The following is a 24,555-nucleotide window of genomic DNA, read 5'->3' on the forward strand; positions in this document are numbered from 1 at the left end:
TCTAAACTTAATATCTGTTTAGAACCAATTCCACTAAAAAGCAATGCAGACCTGAACACCACCAGCCATGCCCTATACTACCAGAAAGAAGCAACACAGAGCAAAGCCCAAGTACACACACACTGACAACATTTACATGGTGTGAATTAAGGTGTGTGTATGCACAGCAACCCAAAGGAGAGAGCATGGAAGATTGGCTTAAAACTCACAGGCGGTAAAGATGACAAAATGAACACAACAAAACATGCCACACAACATTATATACTCTGTACCATGGGGAAGACGTGTAAAAGTGGTGATCAAAATGTTCAGAATTATTTAATTCACGCACAGAGGAAAAAGAAACAACCAAAAATCCCAGTGGTGACTTGTGCAAATGCATTTCTCAAAGTGTAAAGTTGTATTTTCAAAATGACCTCTTTTCATACAAATGTTTACATGGACAATTGTTTATTTCTATTTATTTAGTTTTCTTTTTGAGCAGCAGCATGACATGAGTTTTCTACAGATGTTAAGGGCTTAATGGGCCCGTCTGGCCACGTGAGGTCACATGCACCATGCTGTTGAAAAGGAGGTCAGCGTATTGACCTATGTGCTGTGTCATATGAGATCTATGATTCATATCTGTCAGGCACCATCAGTGGTAGATTCACAGATTTAGTGAGCACCCGTAACAAATGAACCATGTTTTTTTTTTCTCAAACAGAAACCTGTAGATTTTGATTTTTTTTTGTGTGAAAATGTTTCAAGAAACAATGGAAAACATTACAAATAGTCTTTAAAAATAACTGTTAAACAACAGAATGTCTACAGACAAGCTTACTGATGCTTAAAAAGTTCTATCTGCATTGCTTTTAAGTGGATGATGAGAACATTAAGGGCATTATGCTGGGAAAGACAACTGAACAGAATGAGAGACGTAAAAGTGAAAAAAAACAATGTCCACTCAGGTTGCGTATAATAAAACTACAACTGTGCAGTGTCTCTATAGAACCAATACTCTATTGTAAATATGTAACTATGTAATAAATATGTGGCATATTATACTTGAAGCAAGTCTAACAGTCTACTTATGGGCACAACTTAATGTGTTACAGAGAATCAAAAGTTGGTAGCGAGCCACAATGTAAATGTATTTGTATTACAGGACAGATTATTACTGGGGTGTGAATAAGAGTAAACATTAGCAGGCGAGTGCAACAGAAGGGGAAATGTGTCAATAATTGTAATAATTGCCAGGCTGGCAGTGTGCTGCCCACTCTGAGTTGTCATCTGGGGCCTGCAAGAGGTCACGGTAGGGGACATGGAGTTTGAGTACACAGTACCTGCGGTCCAGGTCGGAGTCTGGGGGAGAGCAGTTAGAGTATGGGTGGTACTTCTCCTGAGGAGGCAGAAAGCATCGAAGGTTCACAAGATGTCCAATGGGTGGCAGTAGTGGTACATTATGTGTAAAATTGAAAACAGGGGCTTTCTTTGTCTTCATCTCTCTCTCTCTCCCTCTCTCTCTGTGTGTGTGTGTGTGTGTGTGTGTGTGTGTGTGTGTGTGTGTGTGTGTGTGTGTGTGTACAAGAATGTGTGCTTTCACATGCAAAATGTGGCAAAATGAGGGGTGTTGTTGAGGGGTTAATGCTGTGGCCCAGAGAGTGTTTACAAAACAGTGCTGTTGTGCTTTGGGGTGCTGCTGCAGCTTAACTTGAGCGATAACAGAGGCCCTGGCAAGCACTCTAAAGCACGCTTACCTCGTCCTCACTGTCATCCACTCTTGACTTCTTCTTGTCTTTTGTTGTCTTCTTCTCATCCTCTTTCTTCTTCTTCTCTTTTTCAGGCAAGAGATCATCCATCCAAGCTAAGTCATGCTGCGAGAACACCATGTCCAGCATCTTACGCACCAACAACAGCCCAAGAATCTAAGAATAGAAAACAAACATTCCATTAGTTCTTCATCAGATTTCATATTGGCTTAACATCTGCAAAGATGAAACTACTTAGCAGTGATGGTAAATCGGTGAAACGAGACCCTTCAGATTATATCCTTTGTACAAGGTCAGAAAACTCCTCCAAAGGAGACAGGGCCCTTCTCTTTTTCTCAGAATGTCTGATGAGCATGCAAATTACCACAGCTGAGCACACAGGGCTTCATTAGTTGCTCTCACGATTTGACATTTGAAACCTTTACAAAAGAATCAGCAAGAAATTAGGGCAGCAGGCGTCCTTGGGCACCACCCATCACCTCCACAAACCCTATAAGCCAAGGCTGTCTACACAGCATATGTAGCAATTACAACATAGCATGCACACACACACACACACACACACACACACACATACACACACATCAATGATTTACCATAACAGGAAAGATAATGGCCAGAAAAGTGGATTTGAGAACCCAGAGGACAATGAGGCATATGATCTGGATCAGTGTGAAGAGGTGAATCCGTCTCAGGGGCACATGGCGCAGGAAGCTGAAATCAGGCTGGTGCTTGGACGGCATCAGATATAATTTTATGCGGTCCCAGAACTGCAAGGAAAAATACACAAGTTCAGTAGTTTCTGCTGTAACGAACGACAGTGAAGTTACGCAGCAATTCAGTATTCAGTCACTACTTTGAAACCTCATTATAGCTCTCGGTGGTGTTATTTCATATTCATCAGTTATCAAGTAATCTTCGATTAGACTGTCTCTCCTTGGATCTGGTATCATATTGGGATTGGGGAAGGAAAAGTATGCAAATTCAATAGTTTCTTCTGTAATGACAATGGAGTTACTCAGTAATTGTCACTACATTTGAGACCTCATCATAGCTCTCAGTGGTCTTATTTTACTCATCAGTTTTTGAGTAATCTTCACTTAGACCGTCTCTCATTGAATGAGGCATCAAATTGTTTGGCCACTGACATTTGCTGGAGTGCGACTCTGAAAACACCTGCTAGGACTGCCAAACTGAGCGGCCTCCCTTCTCACCATGCCTGACGAGAGTACAAGAATTCATCCTGAAATTGCGGGCCACAGACATCAGAAGCATACAAATCACCTGCTCACTCCCACATGAAGAAAGTACAAGAGGAAAGTTAATTATTTGATCATGATTCTCGCTGAAATGAACTGTCACTACATTGCACATATCTGTACATGTTGTTCATACATTGTTCATATTACATAGCCATATTTATTCTGCTCTATTACTGCTAATACACTGCACATGCTTATATTTCATTTATACTACTCTAAACCACCTTCTGAAAACAACTGTTTACTACTGTCTACACTGCACTATATCTTTTGTCATGTCTATGCACCACCTACTTGTATATCACATTGCACATTTCTGCATTTTTGCACTTCTGGTTAGACACAAACTGCGTTTCGTTGTCTCTGTACTTGTACTCTGCCCAATGACAATAAAGTTGAATCTAATCTAATCTAAACTGTCTATGAACTGTCTTCACCCTGAGGAATGTCAACGATGAAAAACACAGAATGGGCGCTCGTTATGATATCCTCAGAGAGGGTGTCAGTAATCAAGGATATTTGACATCCTCACCCAAAGCACCAAATGGCAGAATTGTGCATGACTTTAAGAGTCATTAGAGGTTTAAAATCCAGTCCGATCAGTGCCCCACCATGCTCTCTGAATTTCAAAGTGAAACATTTTGTAGCAATTTTTGATTGGTAAGACTGCTAACTACTGTATCACTCATTACAAAACAAAAAAGAGACAATATCACTCACTACAAAACAAAAAACAGAAGCCCTCATAAATGTAATGGCTGCAATATCTCAATATTCTTTTGGGACATGGTAACCTTGAAATAGACCAGTGGTTCCCAAGGTGTGGGTCATGCCTCCCGGGGAGCTCAGACTTGCTTAGTAGGTGGTGGCCACATGGGTTGAAGATGTGAAATGGAAAAGCCATAAACACCCGACTACTGGTCAATTTAAGTATGACAGTGCTCTTACAGCATACTAGCCTGTAATTAACCTATTTTGTAGCCTATTATATATATATATATATATATAAATACTAATTTAGTCTTATTACTAAGACCTGCCATGGAAAGTTTGGGGACCACTGAAATAGACATATTTATTTTGAGCCATTGTGGAAATATTTTAGCTTAACTTTGTTACTGGGAAATTCCACGGAAAATGGACTTTTTGTCACATCCATAACGGCAGCGAAATGCCTTGGCATTTGTATGATGTGAATGATAACATTCATTTTTTGTGCATTTTTTCTCATGTACATTCTTCAGCCAAAAATAGCAAATGCTCAAATTTCATGTAATCATTCACATCAAACCATACCATCACATTTTACTGACGTTATGGATGTTACAAAAACGTAATTTTCCATGAAATTGCCCTACTGCATTTGCATGGATGGAGCATGCCGCATTACCTGAATTCCACTGAGCGAGGCCACTCCCATGTAGAGGAAAACTCCATAAAGTACTGGCATTGGGATGTACTGTGCAGAAAGAAAGAAATTAACTAAAACTCACATGTCAGTGATGCAACATACATAATTAAATAAACATGTATGAGAAATGCTGTATTCTTATAATCTGACACGATTCATGTTCAAGACTACGCCTTCAAACTAAACCCCTCGTATCGTACTAGGACCCCCGGGTATCATGCTGCAAGATTCATCTCTCACCTGAAGTACAGGGGCCAGGAAGATGGACACTCCGGTGAGAACAAACACAAGAATCCCAGTCACTCTCTGTTCTCTGCATTTCAAGAAAAACAAGAAGAAAGCCAAGACAGAGTTACATAAATCACTGATTTTGTTACCTCTTTTCTTCATAAACTCTCTCTCTCTCTCTCTCTCTTCCTCTCAGTTCACTCACCTCACCCCCAGGAACTGAGGCTGCTCTCCAGGTGCGCTGGACTCGCTCTCCATCTTAAGGGAGTCTATGTGGGCAATGGAGATGACAGTGGCAGCTACGTACCAGGGCAGTCCCAAGAAGGAACAGACTGCCATCAGTATACCCACACACAACAGGTCCAAGTGATAGCCACACCCTTTCTGCGAGATGAGGAGAGAACGTTAAAAAGTTAACTAGAAATGCAATTCCAAGGAATTACCAGTGCATGAAAATGCAAAAAATGGTACACAAAATATCATATATAAGGACATTTTGGTAGTGGTTGCTAGATTGTTGCTAAGGTAATTGAGATGTTTACTAGGATGTTGCTAGGGTAGACATGGTGGTTGCTATACTAAATACAGTGGTTTCTATGCTGCTTGCTAGGGTAATCATGATGGTTGCTATGGTGATTGCTAGATTGATATTATGGTTGTGGTTGCTAGGTTGTTGCTAGGGTAATTGAGATGGTTGCTATGTTGTTGCTATAGAAGACATGGTGGTTGCTATACTAAATACAAACGTTATTATGCTGTTTTAAATCATTTAGAAACAGAACCAGACTACCCTAATGATAATGGCTATTGTACCTTGAGTTTGTTCTCCTTGCGATTGACAATAACAGCACTGATTTGTTGATCCATGAAAATCAGGATGCTGACAAGGAGTGCTGGAACAAAGCTGGCCACATACACCCACCAGGGGTTCTTTCCGAAAGGTAACACAATCCAGCCGCGACCTGGACGGGTGGGCTGTATAGAGAGAGTCCCAGTAAAGACATACAATAATACAGCAGCTTCTAACAATATTACTAAAAATACTGTATAACATATTAGAAATAGGCTTACCTTAAATTCAGTGGGAACAATTAGTTTAGGAGTCTTTAGCCCCATCAACATATCAAGACCCACAAATGTCATGATTGACATGAAGATGGAGAAGTCACTGATGAGCTTGCGAAGCTGGACATTCACAGATATAATGCCAGTCACACACACACACACAAAAAATGGAAATTATGGAAATATAAGTTAGAGTTAGATATTCACTTGAATTAATTATTAATTACTGGTATTAAAAGCAGATGACCATGCACATTCTGTAACATTCAATAGACTCAGTGGCAGAAAATGCCCTACTGTTATTAAGAGCATTGGGAATGAGGGAACTTGAGAGGTAATAAGGGAAGAGAAGAGAAGAGAGGTCTTTGGGAGCCTTATCAGTAGTGCACAGCGCAAAGCCCAGTGGTAAGCAGGGTTTGCCGGGAAATTATATACTGGTATAGGAACAGGCAGGAGTTTTGGCTTACATTTTCACTGCTATATGTTCTAGCTTCATTCAATTTACTCTACTTTCTATATTTGTTAGACTGCATGCAGAGCTTCTATTTGGGCATTTGCTATTTGCTGCCATCCCTCACCGCAGTGGGGAAATAGCGGCTGAATTTGAACTTCTTTAGGGAGACAGTCATGGAGTAGGTTCCAAAGAAGAGGATGAAGGACATCAGAGCCAGGTCGGGCACGAACTTGCAGGACTTGCCCACCAGAGCACCTCCATACTTCACACACTCCTTCTTACTGAGCTGCGTCCAGTCCAGAGCTGTAATATTTAACTAGGAGAGGACAGCGAGAGCGAGAGAGAGAGAGAGAGAGAGAGAGAGGAGAGTGAGAGCAAAAGAGAGCGAGAGAGAGAGAAAAAAGAGAGAAGTAGAGAAGAGACAGAACCACAAGGGGGAGGAGGAGGAAGAGGAGGAGGGTCAGGGTTGAAGGCCTTGGGCTTGGTGATGGCATGAGTGGGATTCCATTAAAATGTTAAAACTACTGATACAGGTAGTGACACATACTCACATCGGACAGCAGCCGAATTGGTTTTGTGCAATAGAAACAAAAATGAAATATATCAGTTAAAACAGTCAAATAAAGAATCCAGTCATTCCTACACATCACATTGATTTTATTTCATGCTTTCCTTGTTATATATTACTTAAAACATGGTGAATGAATCTGTATAATGTCACGTAAGAAATGAAAAGATCAGAAGATTATTTAACAACACCCACCTCTCCCCTCACCATCTTCCCTTACATGCAATTCTAAACAATTTGCCAAGAATGGACTCACTCGGGTCAGGGGCGATGCACTCGCACTTGTACTGGGTGACGTAGTCGGGCTTGAAGTCTGTGTTGATGGGGTAGTACTTGAAGGAGCCCACCATCTTCTTGATTGCGTCCGAAATGAAGATGAAGGAGATGAGGCTGGAGAATCCCTCCTCGGTGAAGCGTGTCATGTACTTGATGATGTAGCTGGCGTCCGTGGCCACCAGGAAGAAGCACTGCACGCAGGAGTGCATGCCGATCCACAGGCGCAGCTCCATGTAGTCAATGCCGTTGCTCCTGTTAGTTGAGGGGGTGAAAGGTGGAAAACAAGTAAAGAGTTTAAAAAGGGCTTGTTTGAATATCAAAATGACAATGCTTCAAATTTCCACCAAGAGTTTTGATGGTTTGAATGTTCTGTGTGCTCTTCACACAGTGTGTATTTTTGTTTAAGTGTGTGTGCATTTGCGTGTGTATGTATAGAATGCATGCCTGTTTGTGTGTGTGTGTGTGTGTGTGTGTGTGTGTGTGTGTGTGTGTGTGTGTGTGTTTGTGTGTCTGTATGTGTGTGTGTGTGTGTATGTGTGTGCGCGCGCATGCATATGTCTGTTTGTGTGTGTGTTTGTACATGTGTGTGAGGGTGCATGTGCTTCCTTGCAGTCATGAAAGAGGTGAGCGAGAGACGCTCACTTGCTGAATTCATAGAGCAGTTTCTCAAAGATGAGGATGGGCCCTGTGGAACTGAGGATGATGAGTGGCTGGCCACTAAACAGGCAGAATACTGTCCCGGCCAGAGCTGTGCCCAGGAAACTCTCCATCACCCCCTGATGGACAAACACATTGTTGTCAAAGAAATTCTATCTTTGGGGCCACTGCTATGCTATCTTAAGTGACACTACATCACAAACCTCCACAAATAAAATGGTAAGAAGCCAACAGCCTATGCTGAAAATGCAAACCAATAAAATACACAGAACTCACTGTGTGTCTCAACTTAATATATTGGTGACATTCATCAGCATTTGTCTAATATGTGATTAATTGACCACTGGCACCAAAACGTGTACCTGGTAGTTGTCAGTGGCATCTCCAAGGAGGCCACCAAAGGTGATTGCGTTGGTGATGCAGCCCAGGTAGATGAAGAGGACAGCAGAAATGGACTGAACATGAAAGCCCTCATATAAATCACTAGGGAACCAGGGAACCTTACGCTTGATGTCTAAGAACAGGCCACCACAGAATCTGTGGAGTAGAATTCATTCAGTCAGCGTACTGCTACTGTACATGCTACGTTAAATGTCAAAGGTAAATAGCATTACAGTGAGAGGATACGCTAGCAGTGAAGCTAGCCACTATTTAGCTATGTCCAAATACCCGGTTAAATATCTTTTTAGTTTGAAGTCTATTTGTTTGTGAGTGAAATTTCTCCCATACCGGTGGTGCACTGGTCCAATCCAAACTGGGCAAAAGTTTTCAGAAGCAGAAAGTGGGGTGTAGACATATGCTAGCTCAGGCAGAGCCATAATTAAAATGTACTGGTGGAAGACATCTAAGCAGGATAATGAGCTAGTCAATGTTCTCTCAGGCAAACAGTTATCTGTTTATCATAGTCTACGTGTTTAGAATAGTCTCCCAGCATCAGACTTATAGACTAATGCCCGAAAAATGCTAATATGAACATGAATATGAATATGAATTATAAGCTCCTGATTTAAAGAAAAACTTTTCTATTGCTCCAAATAATCAATCAATCAAGTCCAGCGCCAGAACCATTTATCTCTCACCTCTTATTATATATTGATTTATTGTTCTATCATCAGAAAATAAGTTATCTATTTAGCTCCACATACTTTCTAGCCAACACTGGTTGGTTATTTGTGGTCATGGTTAACTGTACCATTTGGCCTGTGTCATCAGACAGTTTTAATAATTTGTACACATCCGCCTCACTGCTGTGCTGTACCTGCCAGTGAAGGCCAGCTCCTCTCCAAGCTCATGCGCTGCGGGCATCTCCTCATCGTCACTGTGGCCTCCTCCCCCACCGGCTGCCCCGTTCATCTGGCCAAGCTCGTTCAGGGAGAAAACTGACTTCCTGTCACACACACACACACACACACACACACACACACACGCACACATGAATTTACGGTAAACATGAATAGGGAATCACAATCTCAAATGTGGCATGAAATGTCCCAACCAAAACAAAGGCTCTCACCATTAAGACTCGAGCATACTGTACCTTTTGTCAGCTGAGGGCACTTTCTTGGGGGGCTCAATGCGGATTTTGGGGTCCCATTCCCCAGGTGGCAAGACGATGACCTCGTCCAAGAACTCATCGATGCCGGCAATGAGATCCTCCCGATCCCTGGCTTTGTATGCAACATCACTGAAGAGCTGTAAGGAAACAAAAACATAGATGCAGAAAGGTGAACATGCAGAAGAATACATTCATGTGATTTGTAATAGTCCTTCTTATCCGCTCAATCGCACACAACAAATGCGTTTTTAAATTTCAAGATCACCAGGGAGAGGATTTTCACATTTTCATTCTCATGGAGGAGTGATCCTGAATACTCACATCATCTACCATCAGGGTGGCGATGGCTCTGCCAATCTCATTATAGGACTTGGCTTTGCCATGAGGTCCCAGGAGAACAAATAAGAACCTTGGTTGAAAACAGAGAAACATAAATATTAATTAGGCCTCTCCTAAACCTTACTGTCTGTACTTTTACTTTGCTCAATGTATATTCCATAAGGGTAATGTAATATGAATGAATAAGAGAAAATGGTGAGGGTGGACATTAACCTGGTGGGCACGGGGACCTCAGTCAGTCCTCCGAGTGTGGTTGCCTGAGCCAAACGTACAAAGGCCACAAAGGGTTTGTCCAGGAAGTCAACTTCTCCAATCAGGACATTGGACGCCTCTGCATCTCGGGGGATCTTTTTAATGAATTTGTTCTTCAGCTGCGCAAAGAAGGGGAGAATCCAGGGAAATACATTATGACCAAAAGGCATAAGGAAACAAGTCCAACTGGAGCCATGTCTCCTCCATTCCAAAATCCCATCCCATTCCCATCATATCATGAGAAACATCCTTCTAGGAAGCAATATATCACAGATATATATTATTTACTTTGGGTTTTATTACACAGGGGGTTTCCATATAGCACAGCTAACCTGACCTATATCAAATGATATCCTGTGTGTTTAGTCTCTTCACACATAGCTAGTGTCACAACAGAGAATACTTTGTTCTCTGTGTAAGGTCTACAGCAGGTTGCTCATTGTTGGACACTTAGATAGTGGATGTAAAACTAGGGATAAGACTGAGATTATGTAGCACACATCAGTGTATAAATCAAATGTAAAGATCTAAGTCTCAGGTTTGTCTCATGCTAAAACATCATAGCTGGCAGTGTGTCCAACATAGGTTTGAAAGATGTAGTCAAAAATAATGTCCTCATTACTAAGATCATTATCTTGATAATTCTACATGACGTGTAACAGACTCACAGACCTTGCAAAAAGCACCAGGCAGCTAATGTATGACCATCACATGGAGAGTTCCGTCAGAACTTTATAATGCATTGCATTCAAAATTACATTTAAGGCCAAGAGAGTGAGGATAAATTATTATAATGCAAAATCTCAAAATCATCTCAGTCAGTCCTGAATGCTGTAACTGTACCATGACCCTGCTTGTCTATGGGCCACTGGCTGGTCAAAAAATTACTGTGTAGACGAGTACAGGTGTTGGCACCATATAATGATGCCAGCGCGTGTCCTCAGAGATGGCCTGCGAGTCTGCATGTGAGAGCGAGGCACGAGGACCTGTTTATAGTGGCAGCTCAATGTTGACCCAGACAAACCCCTCCCAACCATATCACAAGCCAGCAGTGCACACACACACACACGCACGCGCACATACTCACGCACGCACGCACGCACATTCACAAACACGTACACACACAAACTCCATACAGGACATACACAACATGCAAAACTCTATGCATCAATAAACTCTATGGAATCCTAAAAGCATCCTTTAAAGACGTGTAGACTGACAGGGATGTTAATGCTTTTAGGCTTTCAGTGAATGTAAGCATGCGACAAGTGCATTAGCATTATTATCATTATCAGTATTCAGTCGTCAGGCTTTGATCTGGCTCTTGCCTTTATGTACAAATAATAGCAATCGTCATAGTAGTAATTTGCTATTTTTGTAATTTGCTATTTTTGTATAAAAATATCTGTAGCACTACAAAACACAATGTTGACTGAAAGCATATGGCTAATATAATAACTTCACAAAACTTTGTCACCAAACAAATGATCTTTTTTTCCCTCTTTAAACCCTGAGCAAAATATTGTCCTAAAAGGTCAACATCACTCTCCTAGATATTGGTACGGCACTAACAAAAACCCAGGCTTGATGTTCTGTCAACATACCACCTCACTTAACCAAAAACCAATACTGGTTGCCATGGCAACTGTGGATGGGAGAAAACAAACCCTGAAGCAGTACAAATAATTGTCAGTGTAAATATCATATGGAACAAACTCCCCAAAGGCATGGCAACATTTCAGCCCTCTGTACAACTGCATGGTGAAAGAGGGTCCAGGAGAATGATTAAGTGAAAACAATAAGGTTGCTCCGGCTGTGCTTACCTGGTCTGTGCTTGGTGTATCAGCAATATCATTCATACTGCGACTTTGGGCATGACCTGTAATACAAAATGCAGGCATACCTCAAACACCTCAGGGCAATGTAAAGCCTCCTCCTACATGAATTTCATTGTATGAATAAAATGTTGTAATGATAATTGGAACAAATATACAATTGAAACATTGTGGAACGTATTTTTTCGCCAGTGGAAATACAAGTTTGTGGGCGTAGTTATATGAAAGATACTCTGTGAACTGTGTCAGACAGAGCATTGCAGCCTTCAGCAGAATATTGCAGAGTCTTAAGTAGCATACAATGAATAACAATCAATTAATTTATCAATTCATTGATAATTCAATCAATAATCACACTGGTGCAAGAATTGTTTAAACACAAAATATAATTTGGGACAAATGGGATGAGGAAATGTGTTAGAGTGCCATGAAGGCCAGGGAGTGAGTGGGTGGTAGAGTGAGTGCCGGGGAGGGCAAGAGAAGAATAAGGGAAGGGTGGAGACTCACGCAGACGGCCATAGTTGCCTGCCTGTTTGGAGCGCAGGTCTTCTGTGGAGCGGTTAAAGTTTGCTCCCGCGGGTGGGGCACGGTTTGGACTGCGGTCTGGAAAAAGGGAGCGAGGTGGACAGAGTGAATGGCTAGCCGTGCGCTAGGCGACTTGTTACGCTACAGTGGACAGAGACAACTCAAAGAGGGTCACGCTCGAGAAGAGACATTCACTCACTCACACCACTGCTGCCATTCTTCCACTCAACCGCATCATGCAAATCAAATCCAGGAAACTGACCTAAGCGGCCAGTGCAAGCGGGTAGTGTCTTAAGACGCAAGGTGTCTGGGGAGAGGGTGGAAAGGTCATGAGCAGCACTCACTGCCGGCACTTCCGCCGCCTGATTTGCCGATGTCTGCCAGGGAGCGGTGGATAGGCTTTTTGGTCTGATGCCTGTGCTTCCGCAGCAGGACGAAACTGATCTTATCCCGCAGTTCCGGACCAATCATCCCCTCTTCGATCTGTCTCTCGATAATGTCATCTGGAAAAGAAGCCATTTGTACCATTGTCGTGACCATTCATTAAAATTATATGGATGACTTCTAATCCTCTCCAATCCAACAGAGCAATAAATAAAATTTGGTGAGCTTTAGAGAAACAAATCAATGATTTTTGCCTCACCCACCCTTAGAGGAGACAAATTGATAAATACTGATAAATGCTTTCCGCTTCAACCAAGTGTGAAAACAATCTTTGGAGAAATTATTCTCATTGCAAATTATTTAATCAGCACAAAACTTTTCATGCTTTGTTAAAAACTTTTAATTGGAAGTGTAGTATCATATTTCTGTATATTAATGTCTGTGCAGAGCTATATGGCATGGCCTCAGGAAAAATACTAAAACTCTAAGCTAGTATGTCTCAAATGTTCCCTCAAACTGGTTTTAGTAGACAGCTGCTTTCTTTGGTTTCTTTTTACAACCTGCCTGAGTTTTTTCTTTGGCTATCAGGTCAATCTCTGATTGCCCATACACAGACATGAAGAACACTTTTCACTAGACTGTGTGGAAAACATGGGAGACCTTGCCACTACTTTAGAACATTGCTTTTTTCTGAACGCATTACATGTGCACAGTAATTAACTCTGCCCTGTCACTCACCCACTATCTGCGGTAGGGAGTACCCCTCCAGGTCTAGTAGCACAGTGCCAGTTTGTAGACAGGTGCGCAGCTCAAACAGGCTGTGCAGGGACAGTGTGGACACATGAGGCTTGCTCCACCGCTCACCACCCTCCTCCACCTTCTCCTCAAACTTCACCCACCTAGAAGACAGGTACAGGGAGGAGAGTATGACGTCAGAGGATGTCCAAGATTTACTGACACTGTTGGGTATAAGTTTCTATGGGTCCTTGAATGTATGTGTGTGTTTGTGTGTGTGTTTGTGTGTGTGTGTGTGTGTGTGTGTGTGTGTGTGTGTGTGTGTGCCTATCTGAGGTCTTTTTGTGTTTGTATTCATACATATTGACCAGTGTGTCTATGTGTTAACAGACTTTTGTTTAACTCGGTAAAGTAAAATAGAATGCGCGTGTGATGTGTGGTCAATTCCCATGTGAGTGGTCAGATATATGTCTGTGTCTGTGTCTGTGTCTGTGCTTGATGGGGCATGGCCAGGCTGGATGAGGGAGCAGAGGAATGGGCGGTGAGACGTAGGAGAGAGGCTACCTGGCCGACTCCTTCCACTCCAGCTCGTCCCCCTCATGCTGCAGCGTGTCCATCTCTGTGAACAGGGTCGGTGTGGGCATGTCATCGTCATCTCCCAGGATGTAGCGAAGACGCTCAGCCGCAGGGGACACTGCAAGAACACACACACAGGTACATACGTTTGTGAAACACAACGACTGTTATCCTGTGAATAAAATGCACTTTCCAAAGGTGATGAATACATTTACATCGGCTGAGGTGAAATTGAGGTGAAATTGATATACGCTTTGTGATTTAGCACCAAACCTCAGACATCGCTGGAAAAGTAAAAGTTTCATCGGACTGACCTTCATAGAATGTAAGCTTTGCACTGTTTGTTGGCAAGTCAAGGATAGGTTATTATTTAAATGGCACAATTCATCCACGTTGGTAATTCAAAATTGATGGAAAAATAAAAGATTACATAGAAGCTTCAAGAACACAGAAAAACTAACTGAACAAAAAAATGACATAAAAAGTTGGGTGGAATTGATCAGTTAAGAAAAGGCATCTGAGAAGAGTTGAATCTGTTGTCTAGATTTGAAACTTTGGGAGCACCCTTGATCTCATCAGGAAGTTGGCTTCAGAGCTCAGTAGCATAGCAGCTGAATGCTGCTTCACCATGTTTAGTTCTGACAGAAGACATTGATTTATCTCCAGTGTTCTGAGAGAGTGGGTGTATACTGTTGAAACATCTAAGTGGTTATTTGATCCTGTCCTATTTAGTGCTTTATAAAGCAGCACTAAGGACGGAATGGAAGCCAGCATAAGGACTTAAGCTTCGAATAATGCGTTCAATTTGTAACAGTGTCCTTGACTTTAAGTCATTTTGCAAAAACATAAGCATAAATCTCTCCTCAACATTATTTCAGTTTCAGTTGAAAAAAAAATGTGACTCATGAAGTTAATTTGGTCAGTGCATTTAGATTCTTGGAGATCACAGTCATTTCTTTGCATTCTAACCATGAGCCTGCTGTGGGCCCTAGACTCTCGAGCATTTTGATCACAAATGGGAGAGGAGTGGTTTATTTGCATTTGATTCCGCCTCCTCATCCCCATACAAATCTGAGCCACAAGCGCTCTAACGTTTTTCAAGGCTCAAGGGCTCAGGGAAGCCAAGAGGGAGCAGGGAATTAGAATCGACAAGCAGACAGACAGACACCTCAGTGGAGCAAAGGAGATAATGCCTCCTCCAGCTTAATTGCACCATGACGAGGAAAACAGGTTGGCCTTCTCCTTGAAACTCATTTGCAACTCACTTTTAACAGAAGCATGCAAGACAGAATTTGTCTCAGACGTAGCAAATTGACAAAAAACAATGCACAGGCAATGCACAGGCAATTTGACAGACATGGTTTATCCTTTTCTGTTTTCACAATATAAGCAATTGTATTGCTGCATTTGTGTTGGTTAAAAAAACAAAAGAATAATTGTGTGGATCTTTTAACAGACTGTTTTCATATCTCTACCTCCGTGCTGTTGAATGAAACGGTGCATCCTCCTGTGAGCTGCTCTTACGGGGACCTCCAAATGAGTGGTGTGAGTTCCACTGATCGGGTCACACACACCCAGCACACAGCCACAGGCCATGGGCAGCACAATATTTCGAGGCCAGCCAAGTAGGACCACTCCAGGGCCCGGCTTTTCAGCAGATAATTCAATGCTGAATGCTGTGACCTTTCAATAATGCACCACCAACTCTCCCAGGCCGCCACACCACAAAACCACATAAAACAAAAGAAGGGCTTGTTTGAAATAAAGAGCAACTAAACCGTTGATCTCAATTTTCAAACAAAAACATGCTATGAGCACACTATGACAGAATCGCACCCTGAGTGCAGAGGCTGTACCTAATATTAACTAATCATCATAAACATGTGTGTACGTGCTGTGCATTTAAATGCAAACATGTATCTGACTTTTAGGCCATTTTGATTTAAAACTGTCTCTGTAAATCAGCATGAGAACACATTTATGTGACATATTTTGTTGTTTTGGCTGCTAACTCGTTGGCAATGGCTCTATAATTCGCAGCACGGGTAGATGCATATTTTGGATATGAAGGATGGTATTAATTTGCTCTATTGATGTGGGACCTGGGAAATGGATGCCTCATGTTTTATTGTCTGTGTGCACACACTGACCACAAAGGGCTTGGTGGTCAACTTGTCAGATTAGTTATGCAGGCAGATAGGACTTGGTTAAAACTACAGTGTCCTCAAAATACTTACTTGTTTTGTAAGTATTTTAAGGACACTGCCATGACACCCTGTACACAACACACACAGACAGACAGACAGACAGGCAGACAGACAGACACACACACACACACACACACACACACACACACACACACACACACACATACAAAAGGTTCATCCAATCCAATCCCTACATTACTTTGAAATTCAATGTAGTGTTTCATTGTCAGTGCCTCCCTTTACCAGCTACTTAAAGGATATCGCACCAGCAGGGAAGCCCTTTCATGTCCATGGCTTCTGTTAGTCTTGATCCTGTCATTTGAGTTTCATTTACTTCCACAGCTTTCATCTTAATCTTTCCTTCAACTCATTCTCAAATTATAAATGTATTACTTTTCCTTTAATGGATATACTGCTTTATCTGCTGCAATGTTCAATTGTGGTAGTGGCCTTATTAAATTATACTGCACAGTCTTCATATACCCTACATAGCACACACAGACACACACACACACACACACACACACACACACACACACAGCACACAAACACACAGACATACACTCACTAACAGAGGAACCAGAAAGTAGCTCATTCTCTTTTGCTCTTTTGCTCTCACTCTCTCACTCTCTCTCTCTCTCTCTAACTTTCTCTTTCATGCCAGGCACAAAGCACAAAGACACACACACACACACACACACACACACACACACACACACACACACACACACACACACACACACACATAGACACACTTCCATACTATGTATGTATAAGTATAAGTATAGGTATAAGTATATATACTCTTTTGATCCCGTGAGGGAAATTTGGTCTCTGCATTTATCCCAATCCGTGAATTAGTGAACACACAGCACACAGTGTACACACAGTGAGGTGAAGCACACACTAATCCCGGCGCAGTGAGCTGCCTGCATCAACAGCGGCGCTCGGGGAGCAGTGAGGGGTTAGGTGCCTTGCTCAAGTGCCTACTGGTCGGGGTTCGAACCGGCAACCCACACAGGTCCGAAGTGCTAACCAGTAGGCCACGGCTGCCCCTAATACACTATGTAATACACTATGTGATAAACAGGCAGCAGAGAGTACATTATAAGCTAGAAATATATATATATATATATATATATATATATATACACACATATATTGATTGACCGATTGATTGTGAACAAATTGATCACACATAGACTTCTCTATTACACACTACACACTCTGTCTTTTTCACACACATTGTTATGCCCTTAAGGGCACTCTGCTTTATCGATTACAACACAGAGGACATATAGAAGAGCCCCCTTAGCCTTAGCTAAAAGGGCTGTCACAGGCTAGCTCCTCGTGTATTATCTCCAGTCCTCAGGGTGATGGCTGGACTGTCTTTACTGTGATTACACCCTGTTACAGTCAGCACTACCCATAGAGCACAGAGACTGAGGGCCGGCTGCTTGGACAGCCTGGTTGGTCTGAGACACTCACTGGTCCTGTTGATGTCGGGGGGCAGGCTGTGTTCGGGAGGGTCCAGGCCCCCAGCCTCGATGTCGTACCGGTCCAGGTCGTGGTGCTCGTGATGTCTGTGATGGTGCTCATACCGCCTGTCTCGCTCCACCTCCCCCGAGTCTCGGCTGGACATGGAGCGTCTTCGCCGGCGTTTGCGTCTGTACCCTCGAGGGATCGGCACACCGATGTAGATGGATTGATGTTCTGAGGGAAGGAAGAGGAGGAGATAGGGGAAGAGAAAGAGTGATGGAATTTGATATTGTACACAAAGGCAGGTTTCAAAAGATCAAGGGCAAAATTTGAAAACGTTTGTGCATGGTCATATCAGGCCACAGGCAGAAATTAGAGACCAAAAGCAAAACTCATTATCTTAATTCACATTTAATTATACCACATCCGTCTCTACACCATTGAAATATTTTACAATCCATTTAACTTATATTTAATTCATTTGGGTACATTGTGCATGTTTCATTGCTGTACCTGATTAAAAAGAAAGAGTTAGGCTTTTCAGTGATTTCTCTTTTGCTTTCATAACCATGACCACAGAAAGGGAAAAAAATATGACTAATAAAAATTTGAGAGCAGAAAAGAACAGCGGGTCATAAATTATATGGTCACAGCTTTGGAAAGGTCATGTATAAGATGTATTGAGATATACCATAAATGCTTTCATGAATGACTTGCCATGCTGTGAATCTGCAGAACAAATGAAGCTGAACAAATAGGTCTCATTCAGACTATTTGCAACCTTTAGATTCCTTCAAGTGCATGTTAACATAAATTTGTAAATATAATAGGCAGAATTATACTCTGTAAAAAGACCTCAGACCGTAAAATGTGTGAATGTAATTAAAAACAGCCAGTAAGCCTGCACACAACCTAGTGAAAATTGAAAATAATGTGGTTTGGAACAACATAGCAATCATTTTTTTTACCACTGGCACCAATTTAATTGAAGGAGCTCATTTTAAATTTCATGTGTACTCGAGTGTGTCTCTTCTTTCTTTTGGTGTCCATTTCAAGGGGACCAATCAAACAATGAGGAAGAGAATGTTATCGGACTCTAATGATGTCTAACAGGAGTACGTCTGCTTCTCTAAGACCTGTGAGAACTCACACACACTGGCAACTGAGTGGAGCCCCGCATATATTCACTGAGAGGAAATGTTCTAATTATAGTCACCCGATACAATCAGATATGGTCTGAATTCGACACTGTTTCTGACTGGTGCAATGACCATACATGCCTGATTATCAATCCAATAGGGGTGATCACTGCACAAACAAATAGACCGCTTGAAGCACGTCAGGCTATAATGTCCTGAGATCCACTTCCTTCCCCCACCACCCTGCAAAGTCACATTCGATACTAGGCACGCACATAGAAACAGACCGATTATCTCTCTCTTTCATCCTCTCTCTGACTGTCTCTATCTCTCTGTCTGTCTCCCCCCATTATACACTCCATACACATATGTGCACAGAACTAGAAAAAAAGGGAAAAGAGCCATTTAAAAAAAAAAGAGCCAAACGTTCTCTTCCCCTAATTACACAAATCAATCTTAATCACCAACCAGCCAATTAGAACTACTTAGCTGTTAATACAATCAGATTTGGTATCTTAATCGAAATGCATCTCTTTTTAACTAAAATACCCATCCAAGATTGCAGAATGCAAAATTAGGACAAATTTACTTCAGACTTAACAAGGACTTCTTGAAAATGTGCCATTTGTCTTCATCATATCAAATGATATACTTTTTTTTTTACCTTTTTATTTGATTTTTTATCTACCACTTACTTTTAGTTATTTATTTCTCTTAATATATATATATATATATATATCCTGTTTACTCTATTTTACCTGTTTTACTCCATTTATGTTATGTTCTTATTTTTATATTATATTTATTTTTAACTTTATCTATTCTACTGATCTTATTATTATTACCATTATTATTATTATTTTCTTTTTAATGTACTACTTCTTAATTTTTACTCGGGTAATATTGTTTTTCCGTTTACTTTTTTTTATACATTTCTTTAGTCAGACCTGTGTATCCCTGGGCCCCTTTTCTTTTTGTTTTAACTGCTTGCCTAACCTCTCATTGCCATGTAAAGCACTTTGGGTCAACTCCTGTTGTTTTTAAATGTGCTATATAAATAAAAGTGACTTGACTTGACTTGACTTAATCATCCTCATAGTTTAAGTCTGTCTTTCAGTCTCACCCTCGTCCGCTTCCTCATAGCGATTGCGGCCTCCCATCATGCCCCGCTCAGGGTCCATCCTTTGGGGGAGAAAATAATTATAGCACATAAACCACAAGATCTTAAAGTCAAATAAAACAAATAAAACAAACACCACAAAAGTGTGTGTGTCAGCTTGTGGGTAAGTTTGCACTTTGCATGATGGATAACAATTAGAAAACTTTTATTCAATTTCTTGACCTACAGTAAATCTTGAATAACGACATACAACATTTTGCACAACATCACCGTAAAAGAGGGTATTAAGCCCAAAAACATGCAGCAAATTATGAACTATGCCAGCGATAGCCCTCCAATCTGTGAGCAGGAGCAACGCGAGGTGGCTACAGCTTTGACCGTCCCAGAAGCCTGTATTGTACATTGACCTGCACGAGAGCCACACTGCCTGCTGCCAATCAATGGCGAAATAATTAAACGGAGAGAAGCTCAATGGAAAGATGTCTAATTAAAGGCGAGGAGAGGAGGACCCGTGCCACATGATACAGATACACACACATACATGTCCCTCCCACAGCCAACTGGGATCATGACAGCAGTGCCCACAGCGTTGACATGGCACCAGCAGGCAGTGGTGGTGGTGAAGGGGTGGTGGTGGTAGTGTGTGTGTGTGTGTGTGTGTGGGGAGGGGGGGCTGAGTTAGACAATAAAAGGAGGCTTTGCCCATTTCTGGTAGCCACATCAAGCAAGAAGGACATGATTTGTTTGTTGTCACTTGAACACCATACTTACCCTTTGGAGATGAATAAAGTAATCTATCTATCTATCTATCTATCTATCTATCTATCTATTTGTCACTGAAATTCAGTATTTGGATAGGATGCATGCCTTTCTACTTGTTACCACAGAACCCATGCTATTTCAGACCATCGTGGGAATAAACATGCCACAACATTAGGCCTATACTGACGACATAAACCATACAACCCAAACTTCAGAAAAATGAGTTTTAAAATGGCTTCCAGAAAGTAGTTTTGCTGCTCTCCAGGCCAAGCCGAGGCAAAGGAGAGTCAGTGGGGCATTAAGGCCAGGCTGAGGTGTATGTGTGTGTGGGAGGGGGGCTCCAGTTCGGATGGACGGCCTGGCCAGTGTAATTAGTACTGTCACATCGGTGTCCTTCACACCCAGTGGACAGGCACTGGCCTACAGGCCATCAGCGCTGACAGCTCTGATCAATAGCCCAACGAAGGCACTTAAACTCACAGGGTCCGGCAAATAGCCTCGCTGGTGCTGCCGCCTGCCACCACAGGCCCCGCTCACGTTTATACCTCCTCCACAGCACACACACTCTCTCTCTCACTCTCTCTCTCTCACTATCTCTCTCTCTCTCTCTCACACACACTCATTTGTTTCCTCTCACTCTATCTCAGTTGCCTCCTCTCTCTGTCTTTCATTTTCTCTTCATTTCAATTTCTGATATCTTTCTTCTCTTTCCCTGTCACTCTCTCTATCTCCCACACTCTCTGTTTGTCTGTCTCTCACACACACAAACACATCCACACACACTTTTAACAAAGTGCCACTAGAAATGGCGGCAAAACACATGATGTCCCCAAAATAACATCATGTACAACATGGGAAACCATGCCTAATGTCAGACAGCTCAGCAACATCTGTCTTCTGCTGACAGCTGCATTTACAGGCCTTCATACAAGCTTCCTCTGGCGTTAATGGAGCCAGTGACAGCCCAATTTTCTCATTCCTCTTTCCTCTCTATGCTCAGAGAGTCAAGCAATTAAGATAAAGCTTTCAATCAGCATAATGTCATTACATTAAAATGGTTTGCATGGATCTTCACTTGAAGAAAAAGAAACAGAAAGGCAGTGAGCATACTAAATGTAAACAGATTCAAAGTATTTCATTAAGAAGACTTCCTTTCACTGTTTGGTATTTAGCCTGCAGGCTCACAAAACCTTGTGATAATAGTTTTGATTTACAACTGTAGAATTCATTTTTGACTTTTTTTAACCGAGTGGAATGGTGTTACATATTATGACTATCTTCAAAATAATACTCAAGAGGGGAATGAGACGCTGCACTTTGGTCCTGTGCTATTCTCTTTAGGGCCATGTGACTTCACTGAGAATTGAGCAGCTCACATGCAGTTGATGACAATAATATGGTCACTGACTGCCAATGACAGCTGCTCCAACTAGTGCAAACGTGTCATCAATATTATTACAAATTAATGCATTCCCTGTTCCTGATTCCCTGATTCAAAAAGATCAACTAACACAGATCACTTACAAGTTGTAAACATTTCACGAGAGTTAGTAATAGTTACACATATTATCGTAAATAAAAACCCATAATAGCAGAGCTAAAACCTGCTCAATGGCAATTGTGAACTTACGCTTGTTTGTCTTACTGCTTACAGACAACACATTTCATCAAGTCACCGTTCAGCAGAAATGACATGAAACTGTAGATTTGGATGCAAGTCTCATATACCAAAAATAAAACTTGTATCATTATTTTCTTACCTCAGGTTCAAACTGCTATTTACAGAAATATAAGTGCATGCCCAATCGCTTGACACCAAATCCCCTCAAGATAGCACCTGTCATGTAAACCATCACTACCATCAGCACAATGGACAAATAAAAACCTCAGACACAAAAACAGCAAATGCTATTCAGAGGATTCATATATCTGTGAACATTACTCTTATATTACTATTATTTTACTATAAAACATATTACTATATTTAGCAGGCCTCCTAAAACAACTAGTCAAAAGCATGAGGAGTTCATGTTCACATTTCAAACAGCTTAAAAAACATAGTATTTAGGTAGGCTACTTTATATATGCCGTAGGCTATATCACTTTGTTCTCGTTAACATCCATGATTTCTTGAGTTCATTAGTAGCCTACAGTAGGCTACACTCATGCAGGCAGTTTATCATAAACACTTCCAAGTCTTTGACACAAAAAAGACTAGCACTGCCTTGAGACTAGCACTGCCTTGACTTGCCTTGTCAATACTGTGGTTTTACAAAATGGTCAGCTGGCATTCCTGACTGCTGAATTCCACAATAGTCGACCTCTTACCGCATAAACATAATGGTGATTGGCCTACCTGATTTCAGTTGCAGTTGCAGTAACAGGTGAGGAGAGAAACACCAACGCTAATCGAATGGATTCATCAAGGCAAACTTCTCAATGACAGCCACGTCCGGAATTCTGGAAAAAAAAGTTGGGTCAAACTTCACAATGGCACAGAGAAAAGTCAACTGGATAGCTTTCTGTCAGCCTCTCTCACTGACACATTCCCCCCTCCTCGTCTTTCTTTCGTTCTTTGTCTCTATCTCTCTCTCTTTCCCTCTCTGTAGCAGTGGCATGGTGACCAGATCGATTCGGGAATAGCAGTGATTCATGCAAGTAGGCCGCTGGGGGTTGGGGGGTTATGTGGGGCAGTAATGACTGGTCGACCGGTGCATTGAGCACTGTCATTTCTGGAAGTATAGCCTACAGTCCATGGCCACTCATAAAAATGAGGCAGGGCACAGAGGGGACAAGAAAACATGAAATATTGAAATATTTCTCTCAACTTTAAGCTGTTTTTTTTCCCTCAATGACATTTATTCAATAAGCAGGGCTGATTTGGCTGAATGTAAATCTGAATGTGTCAGACGACAGTGGTAACATGTCAGATGGAGAGAAGTTCTAAAAGAGACTTTCATATTGATTTGTTTACTATCCGTAGCATGTTCTCTGTGTTCTGTGGATTAAAGCAATATACCACAGAAGACAGTAGATTGGTTCATAATACAGATCAATCAATGACAGTGTAAGAAGTACAGTATCACATGCAGGTGCCTGATCATGGTTGCTGTTGAAAATATTATGCATTGTTAGACTGAGTGGCAAGGGGGAGCTTTGCGTCATAGGACGTGCATCTGCAACTCAATGAAGGCTCTGAGTTGTATATTCCACACAATCACATAAGAGGGAAGGTCTCGACAAAGCTTTGTAGAATGATATAGAGTTGGAGAGATGGGATTTGCATTTCATCAGCTATCTCCAAATGACTTTGCATTCAATATTCCCATGGCTAAACCCCAACTAAGTTTGCTATACAGCATAATGCATAAAAGCCTCCAAGGGTTTATAGCTTACCAAACATGCTACACATAAAACTGAGATATTAACTATGTGTGCATATTCTTTATCTCTCATCTCGTCCAATCTGTGGTTCCAAAATCTCATAAATAATCTATACGGTTTGATCTGTGTGTACCCAGGCTTTGCCTTGAAGTTTGAATCTCTCTGGGGTCTCTGAATATTGAGGCACTGAATAATTAGTGTGACGATTATTTGGTGCAATGCATTGCCACTCTCGCCCCGTCCACATGAGGTCCTTATTGACCATTGTGAAGGCACAATGCCATTCATCAGCTGCAGATGAGTTCTATCCTCAAAAGCCAGGAGTCAGGCGCAGAATTCTCTAAATACCATTATAGTGCAGCGCAGCTCACTGTTTAGTCTGTCACTAACACTGACTAAAATCACTGTGAAGAAAAGTCAGTTCCATTGCCCAAAAATGACAAATTACCAAGTGTAAATAAGGTTACCTAGAGTTTGTTAGTTTTCTCACCATATGGAAGACTAATTGTGCTGGTGATTTAAAATACTCTCTGGTGTTCGTGACCAAACGGCATTCAGCACATACAGCAATTTCTGGAAGGAGACTCCCAT

General features: G+C 41.7%; 1 protein-coding gene across 2 annotated transcripts in view; it reads right to left on the reverse strand.

The window, feature by feature from the left end:
* The window catches only part of slc4a5a (solute carrier family 4 member 5a), a 28,432-nt gene that overhangs the window by 1,480 nt on the left and 2,397 nt on the right, over positions 1 to 24,555 (reverse strand). The window contains exons 2-25 of one of the 2 annotated variants that reach the window (XM_048242522.1): positions 22,937 to 23,040; positions 19,822 to 19,880; positions 17,569 to 17,793; positions 13,862 to 13,991; positions 13,301 to 13,461; positions 12,523 to 12,681; positions 12,161 to 12,256; positions 11,642 to 11,697; positions 9,780 to 9,937; positions 9,549 to 9,636; positions 9,210 to 9,364; positions 8,931 to 9,059; positions 8,035 to 8,209; positions 7,658 to 7,791; positions 6,996 to 7,267; positions 6,296 to 6,474; positions 5,724 to 5,837; positions 5,466 to 5,627; positions 4,858 to 5,036; positions 4,665 to 4,737; positions 4,404 to 4,472; positions 2,348 to 2,521; positions 1,740 to 1,907; positions 1,326 to 1,381 (exon numbers count right to left, since the gene is read on the reverse strand). In XM_048242522.1, the coding sequence (XP_048098479.1) occupies positions 1,326 to 1,381; positions 1,740 to 1,907; positions 2,348 to 2,521; positions 4,404 to 4,472; positions 4,665 to 4,737; positions 4,858 to 5,036; positions 5,466 to 5,627; positions 5,724 to 5,837; positions 6,296 to 6,474; positions 6,996 to 7,267; positions 7,658 to 7,791; positions 8,035 to 8,209; positions 8,931 to 9,059; positions 9,210 to 9,364; positions 9,549 to 9,636; positions 9,780 to 9,937; positions 11,642 to 11,697; positions 12,161 to 12,256; positions 12,523 to 12,681; positions 13,301 to 13,461; positions 13,862 to 13,991; positions 17,569 to 17,793; positions 19,822 to 19,879 (3,170 nt within the window). In that variant the 5' untranslated portion in view covers position 19,880; positions 22,937 to 23,040. The remainder of the gene's footprint in view (positions 1 to 1,325; positions 1,382 to 1,739; positions 1,908 to 2,347; positions 2,522 to 4,403; positions 4,473 to 4,664; positions 4,738 to 4,857; positions 5,037 to 5,465; positions 5,628 to 5,723; positions 5,838 to 6,295; positions 6,475 to 6,995; positions 7,268 to 7,657; positions 7,792 to 8,034; positions 8,210 to 8,930; positions 9,060 to 9,209; positions 9,365 to 9,548; positions 9,637 to 9,779; positions 9,938 to 11,641; positions 11,698 to 12,160; positions 12,257 to 12,522; positions 12,682 to 13,300; positions 13,462 to 13,861; positions 13,992 to 17,568; positions 17,794 to 19,821; positions 19,881 to 22,936; positions 23,041 to 24,555) is intronic. The other variant, XM_048242523.1, reaches the window with a different exon arrangement.

Source organism: Alosa alosa, chromosome 5, assembly GCF_017589495.1.
Source record: "Alosa alosa isolate M-15738 ecotype Scorff River chromosome 5, AALO_Geno_1.1, whole genome shotgun sequence".
In the NCBI taxonomy this organism is placed as follows: Eukaryota; Metazoa; Chordata; class Actinopteri; order Clupeiformes; family Clupeidae; genus Alosa; species Alosa alosa.